Source organism: Eutrigla gurnardus, assembly GCF_963514095.1.
Source record: "Eutrigla gurnardus genome assembly, chromosome: 20".
NCBI classification, from domain to species: Eukaryota; Metazoa; Chordata; class Actinopteri; order Perciformes; family Triglidae; genus Eutrigla; species Eutrigla gurnardus.
In genome coordinates, this window is record NC_139931.1 from 14296167 (window position 1) to 14318982 (window position 22816).

General features: G+C 42.0%; 2 protein-coding genes across 4 annotated transcripts; one reads left to right on the forward strand and one right to left on the reverse strand.

Moving 5' to 3' along the window:
- Window positions 1–973: 973 nt before the first annotated feature.
- LOC311030566 (uncharacterized protein) lies at window positions 974–9493 on the reverse strand. Of its 2 annotated transcripts, XR_014599000.1 has the most exons (5): window positions 9459–9493; window positions 7142–7601; window positions 6659–7060; window positions 1129–5839; window positions 974–1036 (listed from the first exon to the last, which is right to left on the reverse strand). XR_014599000.1 is itself a non-coding variant. In XM_084036385.1 (4 exons), the coding sequence occupies exons 2-4, from the start codon at window positions 7583–7585 to the stop codon at window positions 1931–1933; spliced, it is 4755 nt and encodes a 1584-aa protein (XP_083892511.1). In that variant the 5' UTR covers window positions 7586–7601; window positions 9459–9493; the 3' UTR covers window positions 1125–1930. The 2 variants fall into 2 exon arrangements, 1 of the variants encoding a protein (XP_083892511.1); XM_084036385.1 differs by lacking the exon at window positions 974–1036 and having other exon boundaries at window positions 1125–5839.
- Window positions 9494–14492: 4999 nt separating this feature from the next.
- Window positions 14493–21651, forward strand: LOC311030840 (uncharacterized protein). Of its 2 annotated transcripts, XM_084036865.1 has the most exons (4): window positions 14493–14579; window positions 15976–16435; window positions 16517–16918; window positions 17298–21651. In XM_084036865.1, the coding sequence occupies exons 2-4, from the start codon at window positions 15992–15994 to the stop codon at window positions 21204–21206; spliced, it is 4755 nt and encodes a 1584-aa protein (XP_083892991.1). In that variant the 5' UTR covers window positions 14493–14579; window positions 15976–15991; the 3' UTR covers window positions 21207–21651. The 2 variants fall into 2 exon arrangements, with proteins under 2 accessions (XP_083892991.1, XP_083892992.1); XM_084036866.1 differs by lacking the exon at window positions 14493–14579 and having other exon boundaries at window positions 15118–16435.
- Window positions 21652–22816: the final 1165 nt, after the last annotated feature.

Consider the following 22816-nt stretch of genomic DNA (forward strand, 5'->3'; position numbering starts at 1 on the left):
AGTTATGTTGAGTCGCTATAGGTGCGGTGGTAGTAAGTAGTTACATTCACTCCTTTACATTTAATACGTTTTACTTTTACTTGAGCAATATTATTCTAAAGTAACAACCCTCTTACTTGACTACAATTTTTGGCTACTCTACCACCTAGAAATATACCCACTCCTCCTTAATTTCTGCACAGAACTTGTGCTCACTATTGTTTTGCACATTATTTTTTAATCTTTATATAATAGAAAGAGCAGCGTCAGGGAGGAGAAAGTGGACCAGAGGCCAGCAAGGATGATCATGCAGGGTCACAGGTGAGAAGAGAATATAACTAGCTGAGAAAAAATACAGATAGCATAAAAGTGACTTTGCGATTAATTTCCACAGCTATGTCACCACTACTATTCTTAATTCTATTTATAAATGTTGCTTCGCACATTTATTATCTGGCTACTTACCCTGTAGATGTTAGAGAGTCATTCTGTGTCAACTCAGCTTTAGATTTTAGATTTTGACTTTAGATTTTGATAGTATATAATTCTAAAGAACTAAAGTCGGTCCCCTGGTGCTGTGCTGTTTGTAGTTGTGTGGTTCTTTAGCCACTAAGGAGAGGTGCAATTGAATGCAAGGGGATGATAAATCACTCAATAGACCTCAGAACAATTTGTCCCCCTCACTTCTGAAATGATGGCTACGCCCCTGGTCGTACTCGTAACACAACTTTTCAGATTAATGCAGAGTTCAGCCAGTTTTAGCTTATTGTTCAGGTATGCAAGAGTGACATGTTGTTGACTAACATTGACCACTTGGGTCTGTTCTCATTTTAAAAGGTAGCACAACATCAGAAAACAAATGAAACTAAAATAAATGTTTCACACCCCTCTCTGATTGAAAATGTCAAGCCAGTTCCATCTCTGACCAGCATCACTACATCATTACAGCAAGGAGAGGAGGTAAAAAAAAAAGAAATTCAAGAAGCATTCAGTTCATCTTTAATTTATTCATGTATTGTAAAATAATCATGTTGTTGTTGAAATCTGGTGGCACACGCTTGATGCACTCACTCACATACACTCACATACACACACACACACACACACTCACTCACACACGCACACACACACACCAACACACACACACACACACACACACGCACACACACTCACACACATACACACACACGCACACACACTTCAGTTCTGTGATATTTCTCCCAGTGCCAAGGGATGAGCGTGATCAGATGCTAGAACAGTTCCCATTGACCTTGTCATTAATCCATCCAGATGGTGCCTGATAGCTGTTTCAAATCTATTTATTAAAAAAAAAGCAATACTACATGACTTTCATAAAATCCATTAAAAACAAAAAAAAATTATAGAAGTTGAACAAAAACCTTACATTGAGGAACAATATAAAGAATGTTCTTGCATACATGATGTTACAACATTTAAGGATGTAAAGGTATTTTATCCTCTATGTTGTCCTTACATAGCTTGAAAGATGTATCAATTTTGTACATACACGTTGTGTATTCTCAAGTTGCACTTACATCAATACTACAGCTTCACCACTAAGACAGACCAACAAAAAAAAAAAAACAACTCTTGAATGCTTACATTTAAGTGAGAAATGCTGAGATACTTCTTGTAATCTCAAATTTAACTTTTCTGCAATTATATCTCCAGTTTGTTTTAGAGGGCTAAAACATTACATTTTCACAAACATTTTACTTTGAAGGGTACAAGGGTTGAGTATTAAGGAATGTGGTATGGTTTCCCGAGGCATGGACTATGCAGGGAATATCGCTGGTGATGATTATAAGACCCGAAATCAGAAGTAGGGAAGCAATTCTATAGTCAAAATCCATAATGTATATACCTCTTTTGCCCCATTATTACAAGTATATCACATCTAATGGTCTGTAGACATGTTAAATACTTTTGATCAGGGCATGTACTTCATTCCCTTCATCCTAGGAATGATATGTATATCTCTGATGTCATCATGCTGAAGCAGCCAACACAAGTAGCGCTCCGTCCCCATGCCCCATCCGCTGGTGTGCAGTGGTTTCACTTGCCGCATGTTGATGTACCATTTGTAGGACTGCTCTGGGACTGCATGGTGCCTGAGGGCCTCCTGTACCATCTCAGGGGTTGAATGACGTTCACCAAGACCCACAGTCTCCCCAAGCCCGAGGAGAAGGTCTGCAGCTTTGGCTTTGCACCGCCCAGTGCCCTCCACATAGGCCTGGTAGAAGGGAACTCCTAGATGGTCCATCTCAGTCAGCCAAACAGCGCCACCGTATTTCTCTATCAAGACCCGCTCTCCTTTGCGTGTTAGCTTTCTGCCAAACTGGGGCTGGCCATCTTGTACCCACTCTAAGCAGTCAGCAGATGGCATCATAGGAATGGCCTGGTCTAGGGGGACTCTCGGGAGTGGAGTTTTTCCATCCAGCTTACTCAGCATGGCTTTGACATGAGTTAGGGTCCCAGCAGTGTTGAGGATCATGTCAGAGTGTTTCTTCAGCATGGACTTGGTGAGATGAGCCACATATCCCTCTGCTGTAGAAATGGCATCGTCCATGTCACCCAACAGTTCACACTCCACGTGGTAGAACTGGTTCAAGTGTGTGGCATCAGGATCTTCCCCTCTAAAGCTGGGAGAGATGTAGTATGTCCCTGGTAGGTTCTCCTGGAAGCGAAGGAAGTATTCAAGTACAAATTGCATTGAGTCAGCCAGGTAGATGTCCTGGCCCAGCAAGTTAACAGAAACTGGTTCTGAGTCAGATCCCAAGCCCATTGGTGAGGAGATGGTGTCTGTGGTGAGAGGGGTTAGAGCGTAGGAGAACTGGCAGCAAGAGTGGAAATATTCCACTGTGCTGTGGAAGAGTGTGTTTTGAATCTGGAAAAGGTTGCGATACCACTGGCTCTTGATAGCAAGTGTGGAGTGAGACTGAGGGTCTTGCCATGAGTGAGTAGGTCTGCACTGGGTGATTTTTGAGTGGATATTTTTGAGGACCTCAGGGTCAGCAGCTGGGCCATCCACTGATGACACATATCCAGGGTAGGTGTGGAAGAACTCCGGTTGCAGATCGGTAGGCTTAGTACCATCTGGTGAAGGTAACACAGGTATTAGCTTGGCATGAGCATAATCAATCTCAAAGCCCTCGAAGATCAGTGCAACGCCTCGAGCTGCCATCCCCTTTTCCATTAGTCGGGCAACTTTATAAGTGGCTAAGATCAATGCTTTGTAGTCTGCTTGCTCCAGTTTGAAGATATCACTTGATAGCTGTTTGCGTGGCACCACAACAGTTAGTCCAGGAGTGTTTGGGTACGGTGTTAGGAAGGCAACATGCTCACTGTCTTCCCACACCCTCCACTGTTGATGCTCCCCACGTACAATACGACTGAAGAGGTTTTCATTGGAAGGGTCTCCACTAAAATCAAAGCAAGAAGGTGCATTTGGTGTTGGCAGTCCGTTTCGAATCTTAGCTTGAACTTGGGCCAGTGTCTCATCATCCCAGCGTGGACCGCTTTTTGAGGTGCAGTAACCAGGATTGTAAGTGTGGAATTCCTCTTCATTTGCAAGATGGGGCTGCCAGTTTGGCTCTAGGCCATGAAGAGGGAGAAGTCCGATTTGTGCTGGCTGATCAGGGGTTGGATTGAAAACCATGGCACAGCGCTGCACTCCCAATCGCTCACATAGCAAGCTTGACACAGCTTTTGCTCCTTCCAGAATAGCCACAAAATCAGGCCAAGCCAATTCAAAGATGTTGCTTGCCCCACTAAGAGTTTTTCTAGTCAGAATGGTTGACCCAGGGGTCCAGGGGTTTGGATCCAGGTAGGCAACCAGCTCATCAGTTTCCCAGATCACATGAGAGAAGCTCTTGAGGGGCCTGAGTACCTCTACTCGTGATGTGCCACCTATCACTGAGGCCACGAATATCACTCCAGCATTCGTTTCAATGATTGCATCACCTTTAGTGTCTACAGCTATGATTCCTGCACAGATTCCATCTAGATTTTCAGCCATCACTTCTCTACATGCCTGCCTAAGGCTGTAGCCTGTGTGGTGATAGAGACTGGCTATTTTCTGTGCAACTGTGTGTCTCAGAAACACATCTCCATCTCCAGAGCAGGTAATAGCTAACTTGTCATCAGCATATATTCCTGCCCCGACTACTGCTGTATCCCCAACTCGGCCTTTCAGCTTTCCTACTACCCCACCTGTGGAAGATGCAGCAGCCAACCCATTCCAACGATCCAAGGCCACAGCTCCCACTGTCTGAGGGTGATGATTAGTTTTTGAGGCATTTCCAGCAGCAAGCTTTGCGGTTAACTGCATGTGACGTGTATCAGTGTAGAAATATTCAGGCCCAACAGGTTTCTCCTTTTCCTCCAAACCTTGCAGAAACTCTTCAGCCCCTTCTCCTACAATGAGTGAATGTGAGCTTTTCTCCATGACACATCTGGCTGCTTTGATGGGATTCTTTACACTTTGCACACATGCAACAGATCCTGATCTCATTGCATTGCCATCCACAATGGTTGCTTCCATTTCATTTTTGCCATCTTTGTTGAATACTGAGCCTTTACCTGCATTGAACAGGAAGCAGTCTTCCAGAGCCTCTACTGACTTCTGAACTGCATCCAGACTCCGCCCACCTTGTTGAAGCACTCTGGATCCGAGGGTTAAGGCTGTCTGTAGAGCAAACTCAATAACCCCAATCACTTCAGTGTTCAGCATCATCTCCTCTCCAGCACCACCATGGATCACCAGAGTATAGTCTGTGCTCATGCCAGAGGTGGAGTCAACAGGGTATTCTCCATTTTCTGGACTCTCTGGTAGGGGGTTTGTCTCTCCATTCATTTTCAGTGTTTGACTATGATCCAGGAGATGCTCCAGGGCTCCCATTTGACATGCAATGGCATATCTAATAGCTAGAAGCATCACTAACTTCAGGTTTATCGTTAGGCTTTCTTGAAGCTTCTTCAGTGCCAGAGCAAAGCTCCCTTTCCCATTAAGCACAATGCGAACCCTGTCTCTCTTCCCAAGATAGGTCACAGCCAGCTGATCTTGGGCATAAACATTCCCTACTCCACACTCCACACCCTCCATCATATCTGTACCTGTGAGGTACACAGTTGGGCATCCAAAGGGGTCCAGGTAATTCTTCAATGGGTTGTCAGATGGCAATGATCGACGCAGAATCGCTACATGGGGCCCAACTGCTTGACCACTTTTGGTGTTTCTGATGAGGCTCCTATGTTCCAAAAATGCAACATGGAACAATCGTAGAAGGTCAGGAGTGTATTGCATTGTGTTTTGTGAGCCAGAGGAGGAAGCCAAGGCACCTACAAACTTGTGAGAATGCATGGTCGTGGAGTATGTAGGATCACAACGGCCATGTTTGTAGTGGCGCATATGGGTAGGTGTGACAAGTATGTGTTTGGCAGCAGATTCCCCGAGGGTCTGCCTCAGAGAAAGCTGCAAAGAGAAGTTGATCCAAGCATCAAACAGGCCTCTATGCATTCTGAGAGTAGAGAAGACATCAGGATAGGAGGAAACATCGAAAGTGAGAACTGGATGTGTTGCTTTCAAGTCAGGTCTCATTTTGGGGGTATTTACCCCTTGCAAGTTGAATGTTAGGGAATTTGGACAAACAGAACTGGCATAGTTTACTGCGTCACATCCATTCACATTTTCAGTGTCAGTATGGACTAGGTTTAACGCAGCAGTCTCAGACAGATTGTACACATGCTGAGTTACAAGCCCAGCCACCATCCCATCCACAGTAGCATGCTCAAATACCATCCCAGTTGTGCTGTCCTTGAACACCACCACGTTCACCACCTGTTCAAAGAGTTGAAAAATGAAGATTATTTTATTTATTGTTTTAACATTCGACCTCCTCTAATAGCAAACATACTGATATGCTCGTGTGGAATTTATATTTCTTGACTTTACATGTTCTGCACATATCAAAACCTAGTTTTGCTTGACTGTCAAATGGTAGATATGCTGGCCCATTTTGACATGCCATAGTTAAAGATTACCTAAATTTCACTAACTGCCGTTTAATCTAAGAGTGTAACTCAATTACTATTGTAGAGGCAATTTTAATTTGAACCCTGGTATAAATCATATGATAATAATAATATAATAATAATGTGTGTTTTGCTTCATTTGACCACACCGAAAACATAGTTGCAACTAAAAATCTTTAACAGTATGGCATGAATGTTAAAATGCATGTAGAACCAATTTGTGGCACATACTACCATTATTACATAATCTTAGTAAAGGCAATGAAATATGTCTTCATTAGCAGCAATACGACTCCCAATTAAAGGTGAGAGCAGTGATGAAACCCCTATAACTGCTGAAAATGTAAATTTTCCTGAAGCACTCCCAAGAGTTTGATATTAATCAAACCTGCAGGTTATGTTCCAGGTAGTTCTGTTAACATATGTGGCAAGTTAGGTGGTTATTGGCCAAATGGTTATGTAGTTACGAGTATTGATTTCCAGAGCCACACCTCCTTTGATAATCATTGGCTAATATTTTCTGAATGTCATGTCAATTGGAGTAACGATGTGAGTGGCATGAGAATGAGCTGAGGAATCTGATCTCAGCTTGATTTTAAATTCTTATCCAGATTCTATCCATTACCTTGTCATAGTATCTCAGACACGGACGGTCTCCTCCAGCTCCCAGCCTCACTGCATTGAGGATATCAGCCAGTTCAGAAGGTGCGTTGCAGTCTTCCAGACAGAGAGTCAGCACAGCGCTCTCCATCAGCCCCAGAGATGTCGCTGCGTCCCCTCCTTGGCCCAGGATCTCTTCCCTGGTAGCAGCCCAGACTCTGCGCTCCAGAGCTGAGAGGCTGCAAATGGCAGAGGGATCATTCTGTTCTCCTGCAACAGGTTGATCAATCAGCTGAATCAGCTGATTGTAGATTTCAAAGAGTGGTCGAGCAGAAACCGGCCCACCAGGGCTGGGACGCACCAGTATGTCAACAGGGAACACCCCTCCAACACAGGTGATGATGGCGTGAAGGCTATCTGGGTAGACCTGGAGATAAGAATGCTATAGATTAGAAATAGAGAATAGAATACACATGAATCTTACCAGTTATCTCACCAGTCATCTCACCTTAATTTCATCTTGACTCCTTCCAGGAATGCGGCTGGCAGCGAATACCTCAGACTGCTGTGTGCGCTCCATTGGCACATTGCCTTCCAGTAACATGGGCTCACTGTACAGCTTTGCTGCTGCCCAGAGCAGAGCAGCTGCCCTCCCCAGCTGGGTACATTTCTTTGCTTTTGAAGGAAGAAGAACAACAGGGAGGGCAGTGGAGGTGGGCAGGGGGTCAGCACAGGACAGCAGACCTCTTTTAAACTGCTCCGTAACCCAGTTCTCCTGGCCTGAAGCAATGCCTGCCAACTTTTGCTGGGCCTCTTGAAGGAGCTCCTTCTGCTGGTCCAGTGTACTTTTGAACGCTGGGTAAAGCTCAGGACTTAAAGTGAGCTGCAGGACACGGCTCACTTCTTGCAAGGTAACATCCAGTTCTGGAACAGGGTAGTTGAGAAGGCTCATCCTGCCGATATGGAGGCTTGATAGAGAAGGAGAGAAAGAGAGAAACAATGAATGGTGATGCCAGTGCTGTTCTTTTTTGGGACTGTAAAGAACGCAGAAAAAAACAACTTGCACCTGCATCTTAAGTGTACCATGTAGAGTGCTTTAGGGTTGACATAACACGGCTGTAAAGGCGTTTAGTAGTCTTATGTAGCCAATTTTTTAAAACAAGTAAAAGCTTCAAATTTTACCAGTGAGATATTGACTGATTGAAGAAAATGTTAAAATATTTTAAAATATTGCGGTAAACACAGGCTTTATTTCAGGCATCTGACAAAAAAAAAACATAACTAAATAGTTGTAAAACAAATGACATGCCCATCAGCCTCAGCTGAACCCTAACCCTAACCCTGTTTAGTGCTTATTAGCAAATATTGGCGTGCTTACATACTAAGCTAGTGTCTTACTATCATACAGTGCACACACACACACACACACACACACAGGCACGTGCCCCTCTACATTTCCTTCACATGATGTCCAACCTAACCTCTCACATTAGTGGAACCAGTAATGCAATTATCTGATTTTTGGAAAGGGACAGCTGAGTCGAACACAGGTTTCTTTGTGTACTTGTGTAGTAAACATGAATGGAATGCATCCATATTTTATTCTGTGTGAGACAATACCCTCTTGACTCAGTAACTGTACAGACCTTAATAACAATGACTGATAACTGATCCCATCTGCTCTCACATGAAAGCACTTACACCCTCTTCACCACTCCTCTATTACTAAAGCGGGGCATTTTTAGTTGCACGTTGTCAACAGAATGTGTCCCTCGCTGCATGACTGCTGGGAAAATTAGATTTGTCCTGGCTTGTCTCATCACTGCAATTCCTCCACACAATGCCGGTTGTATGTATTTTATGTGAGGCTGTATTCTCAGGTCTGTACGTATATTGGTCGTGTGATTGCAAAAGCTCCTTTACTGAAGATAAGTGAAACTAGCAGTAGTGCTACTACCATCATGTAATACATTTTAGATATTTTTTCAAGGTAACAATACAGTACATCTCATTTTTATTATATTAGATTCACATTATGTGGCTAAATGATCTTACAGGACTTCCCTTGGCTCTCACCTGCAACATACTTATGTGTACTCTGTTGCTCTTTATACTTCTACTGCTCTCATTAGTACTATAACTAATAGTAAATATTTCTGCTAGAAAGGACACTGTGGTAGTAATCCTTGCAGCTAGCTAAATTAAGTAGCATATTCAACTTGGCCAGGTGTAAATAGTTGAATAATTCTCCCAACATAACTAACAGTGACGCCGAGCCTTGATGATCTGGTTACTGATTTCTATTTTAGATATCTGTCACTGACATTTCTGTCATTGCCCCAGTACAATCACAATTTAATTTAGTTGGTGCCGCTCAAAGCATTGAAAATTGGAAATAGCTGTCAGATTAATTTGAGAAAAAAAATCCCCAACAACCCCAAGAAATAGGCCCAATGAATTCTCTTCACAGTCAGGTGAGAGGACTAATGGCACATTGTTTCTGGGTGGAAAATGGCATTATGCGATATTATATGTTATTTATTATATATTCCATTTTGGTCTTCTTTACATACAAAGCTACACATGTATACATCCATGTTAAAAGACAGACACAAAATCAACCCCAACACTGCCAAAAAGCAATCAAAGTGACTTCTTGTGTTTATTATTTTGTTCTTTAATTTAGCGGTATATCCCAAGAGGGTATTGCTCAAGTATTTTATTTACTTTTTACTTCCAGGAAAAAAAGTAGTACATCATTATAAATGCATCATCTCCTTTGTACATTATTTTTATTATCATTTTAAGAGTGCAAATCAGCTTACCTCAGTGTGAAAATGTCTCTAAGATCTGGCCAGTTGGTGGGTGAAGGGGAAGAATGGTCAGTGGAAAAACTTGGTTGGACAACAAAATAAGGGTTTTCCTATAATATAGAAGCAGTGACTCCAATTAAGCAATTCAGTTGCTTGCCTCCTCCTCATCTCCCTCTCTCTCTCTCTCTCTCTCTCTCTCTCTGACATTTCTGAACATGGCCTGCTATACTGTAAGGTTATGCCTGGCATCAGTTCTTCAATCTACAGGCATCATTTGACCCAGTATGCTTCCAATTTGATCGACAAAAGCCCAGCAAGCCCTCCAAAACTCCTGGCACCCACAAATCAGCTTCGACTTGCAGCTCCAGTTTTCATTTCAGGTACGAATGCTGTAGGCTACTAGGTGGTATCCAACCGAATGGTTGTGGGTCGGTTCTTAGCTAAAATGCCCCTATCCACCCCTGCTCTTATGGCAATAGATGGTGACTTAACAGTCTTATTTACAATGAAAATATTGCCACACAGAAAACAAAAGTTAAAGAATAGCCTATTTCAAAATAATTTATATTTTACTTTTAAACTGTAATAAGGCTATTACTGTGATGATGCCTCCAATCAGGAGAGTGTCTATCTTCCCTCATCCTTATGTTCCCTCAGATTCAAAATTAAATAAAGAATGTTCTAACTCTAACTGGGCCAATCCCAATGTCCCTTTAGGGTTAGGGCTAGGGGGGGACATTCGGATTGGTCTGCTGACATGACTGACATTTTGGTTCTGTTTGTTTCAGATATTTTCCCACACCTACACGTTAATGATTATGGATTTCAAATTTTATTTTGGTTAGCTGTTGTGATTTTTACAATAAATGTTCCTATTTATTATTTTTAAAATATCTGATGTCTCCCATTTTTTGGAGCCGTTGCATCAAATCAGTGTTGCGGCTTGTTATGTCGGCACTAGGTAGATAAATCTATATTGTATATGTAATGTATTTGTTGAAAATGTATTAAGTACAGTATCCAAGTAAATGTACTCAGTTACTCTCCAGCACTGCATCAATCAGAAACCTGTTGTATTGGCCTTCGACACCACTTGGTGGTGCTAAGAGGAGACACAGGCAGGAATTCCCTGAAGTCTGTCTGGTCCGGTACAGAGAGACGTGTCACATGGAGGCCGAGTGGAGAAAAAGAACAGAGGCACAGTACCTGAGTGTAATTACTGGCAGATTAAGGCATAAATTACACTTATTAAACACTGAGAATAAAACATAAACTTTTACTCATCAGGGTGAACTTCTTTTTGCTGAAAGTGTAGCATCCATCATTCAGAGTGAACTTTTTAGAGCAGCTCTCAAGTAATCAGATCATTCAAATCATCCAACCTAAACCACCCACCAGCTTAGTTTAGCTTGTCAGTGCTGCCCCCCTTACCCCTGCAGAGGGGGAAACTATTTCTAAAATGGGATGATTTGACAGACAGAGGTCTTTGACACCATCTAGAGGGCATCAGCTGGAAGAGTTAGAGTGCAGGGTGAGAAGGGTCAGACATGTGATGCAGCTTTCTTGTGTGTTACTGTCAAACTATTATGTATGAGGTTGATATGCTTTGTTTTACAGTATTTGTGACCCTGGGGGGAGCTGGGGCCTGTGCTGGGGGTCCGAGGGCTTTATTCCTATAAAATGATGTCCGCCCAATCGTTCATACAGATGCAACTAAATCTCAGTGATATGTTAGCCATTTTAATTTCACATGTGTGAAATGTTGGAAATCTCCAGTTGCAAGTAACGCAAGTAGCCCATGACCCTGGGGATTATTAAAGTGCAATCAATCAAGATTAATATGTATCATAGAAAGTTGACTAAAATCAAAACAAAATGCTGTTTATGGGATATTAATGAAAACGTGATAAGGGGGACCTGATAGAAAGTTAAAAAAGGACAAAAAAGCAATGCAACATGTTTTCTTGTTTTTGAAGTTTGATAACTATTTTAGCACATTCCTTATTTTCACAATAACTCTTGGTAATATTGAACCTGCTCCATGTCATGGCGGCAGTTGTGCACATCTCAACACCATTTTTGATGAAAATTTTATACATGGCAACAGTTGTAAAATAAAAGTGGAGTTGAAGTACTTTAGTGAAGTGCCAGAAAATTGTATTGTATAACTGGATAGCTATATCACAAGAACACAATGTTGTTTTTTGTAGTAGTAATGGTGAGATTTCTTTGCTGACATCATTGGATTGACTTTTCTAAAAGTAAGAATTTGACTGAACATATGTGTTCCAGCCCGGCTCAAAGGCTGCAACAAAAATGGGAGACCGAACAAGTTAAAAAGTAATAAATAGTCAAAAATGTACAGTTTGATGTAAAGCCATTTTAACGTCAAAATCAATCTGATTGAATGTAATCAGACAGCAAGAGCTTTTTTCCAGTTGAAGAGGATCTTATAACAATGTGGAAGTCTGTGCTGAGGCTGAACTTTACATGGAGGGCAGCAGACGTAGCTTACCTAGAAACCAGTCCTGTATACAGGACTGAAACCACAGAAACCAGTCCTGTCCAGACTGGTTTCTAGGAAACAGAAGAGAAATGCACTTTATTAAGCCACTCCAACTGTGGCTTAATAAAGTGTTACTTTCAGTTTGACTTTTCTTCAATCATGTGAGGGTGATTTCTTCACTTGGATGTGTGTGTGTGTGTGTGTGTGTGTGTGTGTGTGTGTGTGTGTGTGTGTGTGTGTGTGTGTGTGTGTGTGTGTGTGTGTGTGTGTGTAAGGAAATTCAATGCATGTAATTGTAATAAATGGTATATGATTCCAAAGGCACTTGGAAATCGAGTCCATTGTAATGCAACTATTGTCACGGATCACAATGATTTATAACACACAATAAAAATTAAATAGCCTAAAATTACAATACAATTACCATCACTGTTATCAATAACAAAATACACTCAATGAACACATCTCAAGCTGAGTTTTAAAAGTTGGGATGGAACTACTTTTTCGCTCAGGGCTCATGGTAATGTGAGTTTATCTTTATGGAAGCCTCTGATCTGAAACACATCAAGAATTGGGCGAACTGGAAAATGCACTCCTATAAATGGAACATTTACATGAAGCTATCGACGTTTCAAACTGATTATAGAAATGAAAAAAGGAGGGACTGTGCATGCTGCAGTGAGTGTGTGACTGAGTGTGTTCCTATAGCTGCGTTGACTGCATTACTGTAGGTCATCAAACTGAGCTGTGTGTTAGTTTGACCCATCCATCACCCCTCCCACCCATCCTGACATTTAACAGAGAAATCAATGAGCAAACCAAAGAGCTTTATTCCAGTTGTAGAGGTCGTGCAAAGGCCCTGCTGAGGCTGCACTGTACAAGGAGGGGTACAGGACTGGAGGAGTACAGGACTGACTTCCAGGGATCAAAAGAAGGAACAAAAGGACAGAAAGAGGAACGAAAAAAAGGAACAGAAAGGAACACAATGATTGTGTTCCTTTCTTCTATCAGGTCAAACCCACTGTCTGTCATCAACCAAAACTTTGGTGGCCTTTCTCGCTTCCATTCGGGTCTAAATTTGGCACAGAAACACAGAGAGCAGAGCAGGGAGCCACAGCTACAGAGCCCAATGTGACGGGAGAAGAACCGAGGCCAAGTTTTACTCACTAAAGCAAACTATCGTCTGGACGACTGGGCCAAGGTGTTCAAACATCTTGTTTCTGGTTCGGATAGTAATCATGCTGGAGTTTCTTTTATGAATGAATGAATACATTATTCAACCTGACTTTTTCTTTCCTCGTGTCATTTCAACTACTCACCCCTGTTTCTGAGTCCTTTGTTGTTACAACTATACAATCCTCTTAGTCACACAAGGAAGGAAAAACTGCGGGGGGTGAATAATTACTGTATGGTGAGACTGCAGTAATGAGGAAGAGCGTGATGTATAAGGAAGAAATAAGATACTTTGAGGGAATGCAGTTGATCAGGGACTTATCGGCCATCCCCAGAGGTCGTACTGGCTCAGACAAAAAGTCAATGGAATTATTCTGTGGCAAACGAAACTTTACATTTCCTCGTTTTATCCAACAAGATAATATTCACGAATGAACACATTTACCCACCTGTTAGAAACCATCTTTTTTAAGCTTCAAATTTTACAAGAAGGGTATTGACTGATGTATTTTATATTATAGACCAAAACAAATCAAATCCCTTAAGCTTGTGTTAACCACATTACTTAATTCAGGCATCTCACCAAAACCACATTCAAAACACTTACTTCAAGATGAGGGAATAATAAGTGCAAAAATACAATCTAATTTCCAGGTTTTAGGAATTATTCCTGCACCACTCAATAAAAGACCACATGTATATTTATTGTTAACTGCAGTTTACCAGAGTTAACTAGAAGCTAATTTGCATCTGTGACCCCATGGCTGGTCGACAAAAACAATCACATGACAAAAAACACACTACATTAAACAACACAAGACATGATAGTCAACCCTAGAAGATGGTCCCTTCTTATGGCTCGGCCACGACCAGAACAGGCCTCCGCTAAGAGGAGGCGGCTTAATATTAGGAATAATTTTAACATCAGGCATACATCAGAGTAAAATACATTGCATTGATATTACAGTTATGACCCACTGAAGTTTCATCTAATAAATTAGGATTCGATTTGGTGGTGTGTGTGTGTGTGTGTGTGTGTGTGTGTGTGTGTGTGTGTGTGTGTGTGTGTGTGTGTGTGTGTGTGTGTGTGTGTGTGTGTGTGTGTGTGTGTTTGTGTGTGTGTGCGTGTGTGTGTCATCTTTCTGGTAGAACTGAAATGAGGACGGGAATTATTTACAAGGAAGGAAAATGTAGGTGAAATGATGCAACGTATTCACTTTACTTAAATGAGTGAGTGAGTCAGTGAGTGAGTGAGTGAGTGTGTGTGTGTGTGTGTGTGTGTGTGTGTGTGTGTGTGTGTGTGTGTGTGTGTGTGTGTGTGTGTGTGTGTGTGTGTGTGTGTGTGTGGATGTGTGCATGGGAGAATGGGAGGGAGGAGTGATCTGTAGCCTATATAAACTTGGTTGTACATTAGAGAATAAACACAAGGCAGCCGCATTTACTTGGCATTGAAGGTAAAGAAAACTTTATTTCTATTGCTTATTCTTATTGACTTTTTTCTTGTGTTGTTAATTTTTTTCATTCAATCTTTGCATTTTCCTTGTGAAATACTATAATGTGCATACACTGCTGATGTTTTTCTTCTTTCCTTCAATAATGTACATTTTTATTTAGACTTTTCAGAAACTAAATATTATTGACAATTTAAATGTTTTTGTAAAAGAAAAGTAATGTAATGATTAAAACTTGCTTTATAGTCCCCACAGGGTTACATGCCAGGGGAAAAATATTATTGTAACCATTGTCCCTTGATATTTTTAATTGGCTTTGTTCAAAAAGCATAATTAAAACTATATATATATATATATATATATATATATATATATATATATATATATATATAGAGAGAGAGAGAGAGAGAGAGAGAGAGAGAGAGAGAGAGAGAGAGAGAGAGAGAGAAATAATTTATTATTTTTATTATTGTATATTTTCATATTTGATAGTAAATGTTCATATTTCTATTTTTTATGATTTAAATCAATCAATAAATCACACAGTATATATGTAAATAAGAGAAGTAGACCTGTTTTCCCAGGTACATCAAAGCTTTTGGAGATTCGTCTATTTTACTAATAAAACCAACATTAGTTCTGCATAGAAAAACCCAAAGTAAGTAATTAAGCGCATGATAATGTATGATTACACTAAACTGGCAGACACATGAATGTCAATCTTTGCTGCTTTGCTTATTTGAACCAGACGAGTGCTCAGACAATTTTCATTGTTACTATGCTGGCGTCATGGGCGTCACCACCATATAATTGAAGGGGGGGTCGGGACCTCCCCACCTTTTAAAAAAAGTCCTTTGGACCCCCTCACATTTGCCATTAAAAATATTAGTGCATGATGAGTCTAATTTGTCCAATGATCTTATTATTGCTTCACTATCAAATCCATTCCACTTAATCAGTCAGAAAATACCCACATCAATAGGAATCCACTCCGTGTTTTGCTGGTTTCCTACACACAAAGCAAAAGCTTGTTTTGATTCTGTCGTCAGTTGTATAACTAGGCTACTATTGCAAAGACATTATAAGAATGTCAGTATAACAATGATAGGCCTATTTAATTCTCATTTTCATTTCTAGGAACAACGGACATTAGATATGGAAGAGAAATCTTCTAAAAACATGTCTTCCAAAAACATGCACCAGAATGTGGGAAAATGCTACTTAATTCAAAATTTTCTGGGGGAGGTCCCACAGACCCACCTAAACAGGATCCCCTTCACATATTCAATGCCCCTGGCTGGTGTCAAAATGTTTTAATACTACTTCCACAGTCTAACAGAGGCAATGAAAGTGAGTACTTTTTATGACACAAACTTTTGCTCATTTTCTGTCACTCAAGCCTCCATATCGGCAGGATGAGCCTTCTCAACTACCCTGTTCCAGAATTGGATGTTACCTTGCAAGAAGTGAGCCGTGTCCTGCAGCTCACTTTAAGTCCTGAGCTTTACCCAGAGTTCAAAAGTACACTGGACCAGCAGAAGGAGCTCCTTCAAGAGGCCCAGCAAAAGTTGGCAGGCATTGCTTCAGGCCAGGAGAACTGGGTTACGGAGCAGTTTAAAAGAGGTCTGCTGTCCTGTGCTGACCCCCTGCCCACCTCCACTGCCTTCCCTGTTGTTCTTCTTCCTTCAAAAGCAAAGAAATGTACCCAGCTGGGGAGGGCAGCTGCTCTGCTCTTTGCAGCAGCAAAGCTGTACAGTGAGCCCATGTTACTGGAAGGCAATGTGCCAATGGAGCGCACACAGCAGTCTGAGGTATTCGCTGCCAGTCGCATTCCTGGAAGGAGTCGAGATGAAATTAAGGTGAGATGACTGGTGAGATAACTGGTAAGATTCATATGTATTCTATTCTCTATTTCTAATCTATAGCGTTCTTATCTCCAGGTCTACCCAGATAGCCTTCACGCCATCATCACCTGTGTTGGAGGGGTGTTCCCTGTTGACATACTGGTGCGTCCCAGCCCTGGTGGGCCGGTTTCTGCTCGACCATTCTTTGAAATCTACAACCAGCTGATTCAGCTGATGGATCAACCTGTTGCAGGAAAACAGAATGATCCCTCTGCCATTTGCAGCCTCTCAGCTCTGGAGCGCAGAGTCTGGGCTGCTACCAGGGAAGAGATCCTGGGCCAAGGAGGGGATGCAGCGACATCTCTGGGGCTGATGGAGAGCGCTGTGCTGACACTCTGTCTGGAAGACTGCAACGCACCTTCTGAACTGGCTGATATCCTCAATGCAGTGAGGCTGGGAGCTGGAGGAGACCGTCCGTGTCTGAGATACTATGACAAGGTAATGGATAGAATCTGGATAAAGACCATTTATGTCCCCCATCTGCTTCATATTCCATTTTAATGTTGCACATCATAGGGATTCACTTTTTTTGTTTTAAGAGATGATATTAGTCTAACTTACCTACGTGGCTTCCTCACTATGATCCGTAGTACATTTCAGATTGAAACTGTTCATTATGGCATCACTTTCATATAGACAATAAACATCATCAATATATATAATTCAAAATGCAATTTCTCTAAAAACACAACAAATATATAGGCATTGTTCCATATGTGTACAATACCAAGTGAAGATGATGAAAAATGTGTTTTACTGACAGACAGAGATTCCAATGATCAACCATCCAATTAATGCTTTTTAAAATCTTGAACAGGTGGTGAACGTGGTGGTGTTCAAGGACAGCACAACTGGGATGGTATTTGAGCACACTGCTGTGGATGGGATGGTGGCTGGGCTTGTAACTCAGCATGTGTACAATCTGTCTGAGACTGCTGACTTAAACCTAGTCAATACTGACACTGAAAATGGGAATGGATCTGCCACAGTGAACCATGCCAATTCTGTATGTCCAAATTCCCTAACATTCCCCTTTCAAGGAGCAAATAGCCCAAAGTTAAGCACTTCCTTACAAGCAAATCATTCAATTCTCACTTTCGATGTTTCCTCCTATCCTGATATCTTCTCTACTCTCAGAGGGCAGAGAGGCCTGTATGATGCTTGGATCAACTTCTCTTTGCAGCTTTCTCTGAGGCAGACCCTCGGAGAATCTGCTGCCAAACACATACTTGTCACACCTACCCATATGCGCCACTACAAACATGGCCGTTGTGATCCTACATACTCCATGACCATGCATTCTCAAGAATTTGTAGGTGCCTTAGCTTCCTCATTTGGCTCACATAACACAATGCAATACACTCCTGACCTTCTACGATTGTTCCATGTTGCATTTTTGGAACACAAGAGCCTCATTAGAAACACCAAAAGTGGTCAAGCAGTTGGGCCCCATGTAGCGATCCTGCGTCAATCATTGCCATCTGACAACCCATTGAAGAAGTACCTGGACCCCTTTGGATGCCCAACTGTGTACCTCACAGGTACAGATATGATGGAGGGTGTGGAGTGTGGAGTAGGGAATGTTTATGCCCAAGATCAGGTGGTTGTATCCTATCTTGGGAAGAGAGACGGGGTTCGCATTGTGCTTAATGGGAAAGGGAGCTTTGCTCTTGCACTGGAGAAGCTTCAAGAAAGCCTAACGATAAACCTGAAGTTAGTGATGCTTCTAGCTATTAGATATGCCATTGCATGTCAAATGGGAGCCCTGGAGCATCTCCTGGATCATAGTCAAACACTGAAAATGAATGGAGAGACAAACCACCTACCAGAGAGTCCAGAAAATGGAGAATACCCTGTTGACTCCACCTCTGGCATGAGCACAGACTATACTCTGGTGATCCATGGTGGTGCTGGAGAGGAGATGATGCTGAACAATGAAGTAATTGGGGTTATTGAGTTTGCTCTACAGACAGCCTTAACCCTGGGATCCAGAGTGCTTCAACAAGGTGGACAGAGTCTGGATGCAGTTCAGAAGTCAGTAGAGGCTCTGGAAGACTGCTTCCTGTTCAATGCAGGTAAAGGCTCAGTATTCAACAAAGATGGCAAAAATGAAATGGAAGCAACCATTGTGGATGGCAATGCAATGAGATCAGGATCTGTTGCATGTGTGCAAAGTGTAAAGAACCCCATCAAAGCAGCCAGATGTGTCATGGAGAAAAGCTCACATTCACTCATTGTAGGAGAAGGGGCTGAAGAGTTTCTGCAAGGTTTGGAGGAAAAGGAGAAACCTGTTGGGCCTGAATATTTCTACACTGATACACGTCACATGCAGTTAACCGCAAAGCTTGCTGCTGGAAATGCCTCAAAAACTAATCACCACCCTCAGACAGTGGGAGCTGTGGCCTTGGATCGTTGGAATGGGTTGGCTGCTGCATCTTCCACAGGTGGGGTAGTAGGAAAGCTGAAAGGCCGAGTTGGGGATACAGCAGTAGTCGGGGCAGGAATATATGCTGATGACAAGTTAGCTATTACCTGCTCTGGAGATGGAGATGTGTTTCTGAGACACACAGTTGCACAGAAAATAGCCAGTCTCTACCACCACACAGGCTACAGCCTTAGGCAGGCATGTAGAGAAGTGATGGCTGAAAATCTAGATGGAATCTGTGCAGGAATCATTGCTGTAGACACTAAAGGCGATGCCATCATTGAAACGAATGCTGGAGTGATGTTCGTGGCCTCAGTGATAGGTGGCACATCACGAGTAGAGGTACTCAGGCCCCTCAAGAACTTCTCTCATGTGATCTGGGAAACCAATGAGCTGGTTGCCTACTTGGATCCCAACCCCTGGATCTCTGGGTCAACCATTCTGACTAAAAAAACTCTTAGTGGGGCAAGCAGCATCTTTGAATTGGCTTGGCCTGATTTTGTGGCTATTCTGGAAGGAGCAAAAGCTGTATCAAGCTTGCTATGTGAGCGATTGGGAGTGCAGCGCTGTGCCATGGTTTTCAATCCAACCCCTGATCAGCCAGCACAAATCAGACTGCTCCCTCTTCATGGCCTAGAGCCGAACTGGCAGCCCCATCTTGCAAATGAAGAGGAATTTCAAAATTACAATCCTGGTTACTGCAACTCAAAAAGCGGTCCACGCTGGGATGACGAGGCACTGGCTCAAGTTCAAGCTAAGATTCAAAGCAAACTGCCAACACCAAATGCACCTTCTTGCTTTGACTTTTGTGGAGACCCTTCCAATGATAACCTCTTCAGTCGTATTGTACGTGGGGAGCATCAACAGTGGAGGGTGTGGGAAGACAGTGAGCATGTTGCCTTCCTAACACCGTACCCAAACACTCCTGGACTAACTGTGGTGGTGCCACGCAAACACCTGTCCAGTGACATCTTCAAACTGGAGCAAGAAGACTACAAAGCATTGATCTTAGCCACTTATAAAGTTGCTCATCTACTGGAAAAGGGGATGGCAGCTCCAGGCGTTGCACTGATCTTCGAGGGCTTTGAGATTGATTATGCTCATGCCAAGCTAATCCCTGTGTTACCTTCACCAGATGGTACTAAGCCTACCGATCTGCAACCAGAGTTCTTCCACACCTACCCTGGATATGTGTCATCAGTGGATGGCCCAGCTGCTGACCCTGAGGCCCTCAAAAACATGCACTCAAAAATCACCCAGTGCAGGCCTACTCACTCATGGCAAGACCCTCAGTCTCACTCCACACTTGCTATCAAGAGCCAGTGGTATCGCAACCTTTTCCAGATTCAAAACACGCTCTTCCACAGCACAGTGGAATATTTCCACTCTTGCTGCCAGTTCTCCTACGCTCTGACCCCTCTCACCACAGACACCATCTCCTCACCAATGGGCTTGGGATCTGACTCAGAACCAGTTTCTGTTAACTTGCTGGGCCAGGACATCTACCTGGCTGACTCAATGCAATTTGTACTTGAATACTTCCTTCGCTTCCAGGAGAACCTACCAGGGACATATTACATCTCTCCCAGCTTTAGAGGGGAAGATCCTGATGCCACACACTTGAACCAGTTCTACCACGTGGAGTGTGAACTGTTGGGTGACATGGACGATGCCATTTCTACAGCAGAGGGATATTTGGCTCATCTCACCAAGTCCATGCTGAAGAAACACTCTGACATGATCCTCAACACTGCTGGGACCCTAACTCATGTCAAAGCCATGCTGAGTAAGCTGGATGGAAAAACTCCACTCCCGAGAGTCCCCCTAGACCAGGCCATTCCTATGATGCCCTCTGCTGACTGCTCAGAGTGGGTACAAGATGGCCAGCCCCAGTTTGGCAGAAAGCTAACACGCAAAGGAGAGCGGGTCTTGATAGAGAAATATGGTGGCGCTGTGTGGCTCACTGAGATGGACCATCTAGGAGTTCCCTTCTACCAGGCCTATGTGGAGGGCACTGGGCGGTGCAAAGCCAAAGCTGCTGACCTTCTCCTCGGGCTGGGGGAGACCCTGGGTCTTGGTGAACGTCATCCAACCCCTGAGATGGTACAGGAGGCCCTCAGGCACCATGCAGTCCCAGAGCAGTCCTACAAATGGTACATTGACATGCGGCAAGTGAAACCACTGCACACCAGCGGATGGGGCATGGGGACGGAGCGCTACTTGTGTTGGCTGCTTCAGCATGATGACATCAGAGATATACATATCATTCCTAGGATGAAGGGAATGAAGTACATGCCCTGATCAAATGTATGCCTACTCCTGTTTTTCAGCCCTGAAAATTGTTTGAGAGGTTCCGAGAAGTACAAACTAGAGCTATAATCACAAAATATATGACTCAAAATGTTTTCTAATCCATCTTTTCTATCTATCTGCCTTTTTGTGATTTTTATGGATAAAGTATCGTTGATGTTTTTGTTAAAATTTCACTGACCAAATCAAATAGTATGCAATCAAGTAACTGTCTAGCTTTACAAATGACAATATATTTTTATATGTTTTGATGAATGTGTAGGTCCTGCTGTAATAACATCAGATATGTGCATGATTAGTGTACAAGTAGTTTGTTAAATGTCCATGCCTGTTATTTAGATACAGAATTAATTTGATTGCTGTCTTGGTAATATTGTAATTTAATCATCAATAAAAATCAATCAATTAATATTTTTGTGTCAGTGTTATATTCAGCCAAATGTTTCTGGAAAACTTTTTGAAAGTTGTTAATAAACCGGTTAAAATGTTCCTGACTAAGATATTTAAAATGAATCAGATTAACAGCCCGCACACTCGTAGAACTGAACTCAATAACTATTTGTTTTCAGGTCTACTTGTAGTTTTGGAAATCCAGTCTATTCTCCAGTTACTCTCCTCTTCACACTCTCAGAATGAGAGCCCTATTGTCAGTATTATGTAAAAAGGATTTGTAAGTGAACCAACATAATGCTGACAGAGAAGAGGTGACATTCTTGTCATATAATGCTGGTAACAGGGTAGCTAAGTTAACATGTATACATAGATACCATAACAATACAGCTGAATGGATTAAATCATGTTATGAAAACAATTAATTCAGTTAATTCCTGCGTATACATCATACATACATAGGACTTTTTTTTTACTTTAGTTTCTTACATTTTCAAAACTTATTTAAGTTTGAATGTTTTTTGAATGAAATTGTTTTTTATTTTATTACTAACAGCCAGTAGAAATGTCCTTCATTAGGATACATTTTACTTTATACTTTTGAGTACATTTCAAATCCTATACTTTTTTACTTTATCAAGAAGTTGAACCAGTACTTCTACTTTTGGACACAAGTATCTGTACTTCTACTTGAGGCCAAAATGTCTTAACTTTTGACACCTCAGATTAAATATCTCCAGACATACCTCCAGTCTGCTTACCAGGTTTCTCAGGGAAACATTAGCATTTCCCCTAATAGAAATGACACTCTGCACCAGGGATGTCACTAGGATTTAAAGACAGGGGGGGCTAAGCCCCGAGCAGAAGCATATGAAATCTTTGCACTTGCATCTGTTTAGGACTGTATTATGTAGGAAGGTATGTAAGGAAACTAAGGATGATATTAAAATATGTATATCAATGTGTATTAATATACAAATTGAATACCTGCTCTTGTAAAAAGGGGCACCATCTGTTGGTCGGACAGAACTTTATAGAGTTCACTTTAATGACTCTAATGACCACTTATTAATTAATTAACAATTAATCAATATAATTTAATAAATCAGTCTCACTTCCTTAGATGATATGCTTTTGAAATAGGGATCTTTGTATTCTGCTCAGAAGAAATATCCACAGACAACGACTATGCTTTGTATTTATTTAACTAA

Coding starts and splice junctions, on each gene's coding strand:
- LOC311030566 (XM_084036385.1), bottom strand. CDS start 7,585: ATGAGCCTTCTCAACTACCCTGTTCCAGAACTGGATGTTACCTTGCAA. Junction 7,061..7,141: donor GGAGTCAAGATGAAATTAAG/GTGAGATGACTG, acceptor TCTTATCTCCAG/GTCTACCCAGATAGCCTTCA. Junction 5,840..6,658: donor GTCTGAGATACTATGACAAG/GTAATGGATAGA, acceptor CTCTTTGAACAG/GTGGTGAACGTGGTGGTGTT.
- LOC311030840 (XM_084036865.1), top strand. CDS start 15,992: ATGAGCCTTCTCAACTACCCTGTTCCAGAATTGGATGTTACCTTGCAA. Junction 16,436..16,516: donor GGAGTCGAGATGAAATTAAG/GTGAGATGACTG, acceptor TCTTATCTCCAG/GTCTACCCAGATAGCCTTCA. Junction 16,919..17,297: donor GTCTGAGATACTATGACAAG/GTAATGGATAGA, acceptor AATCTTGAACAG/GTGGTGAACGTGGTGGTGTT.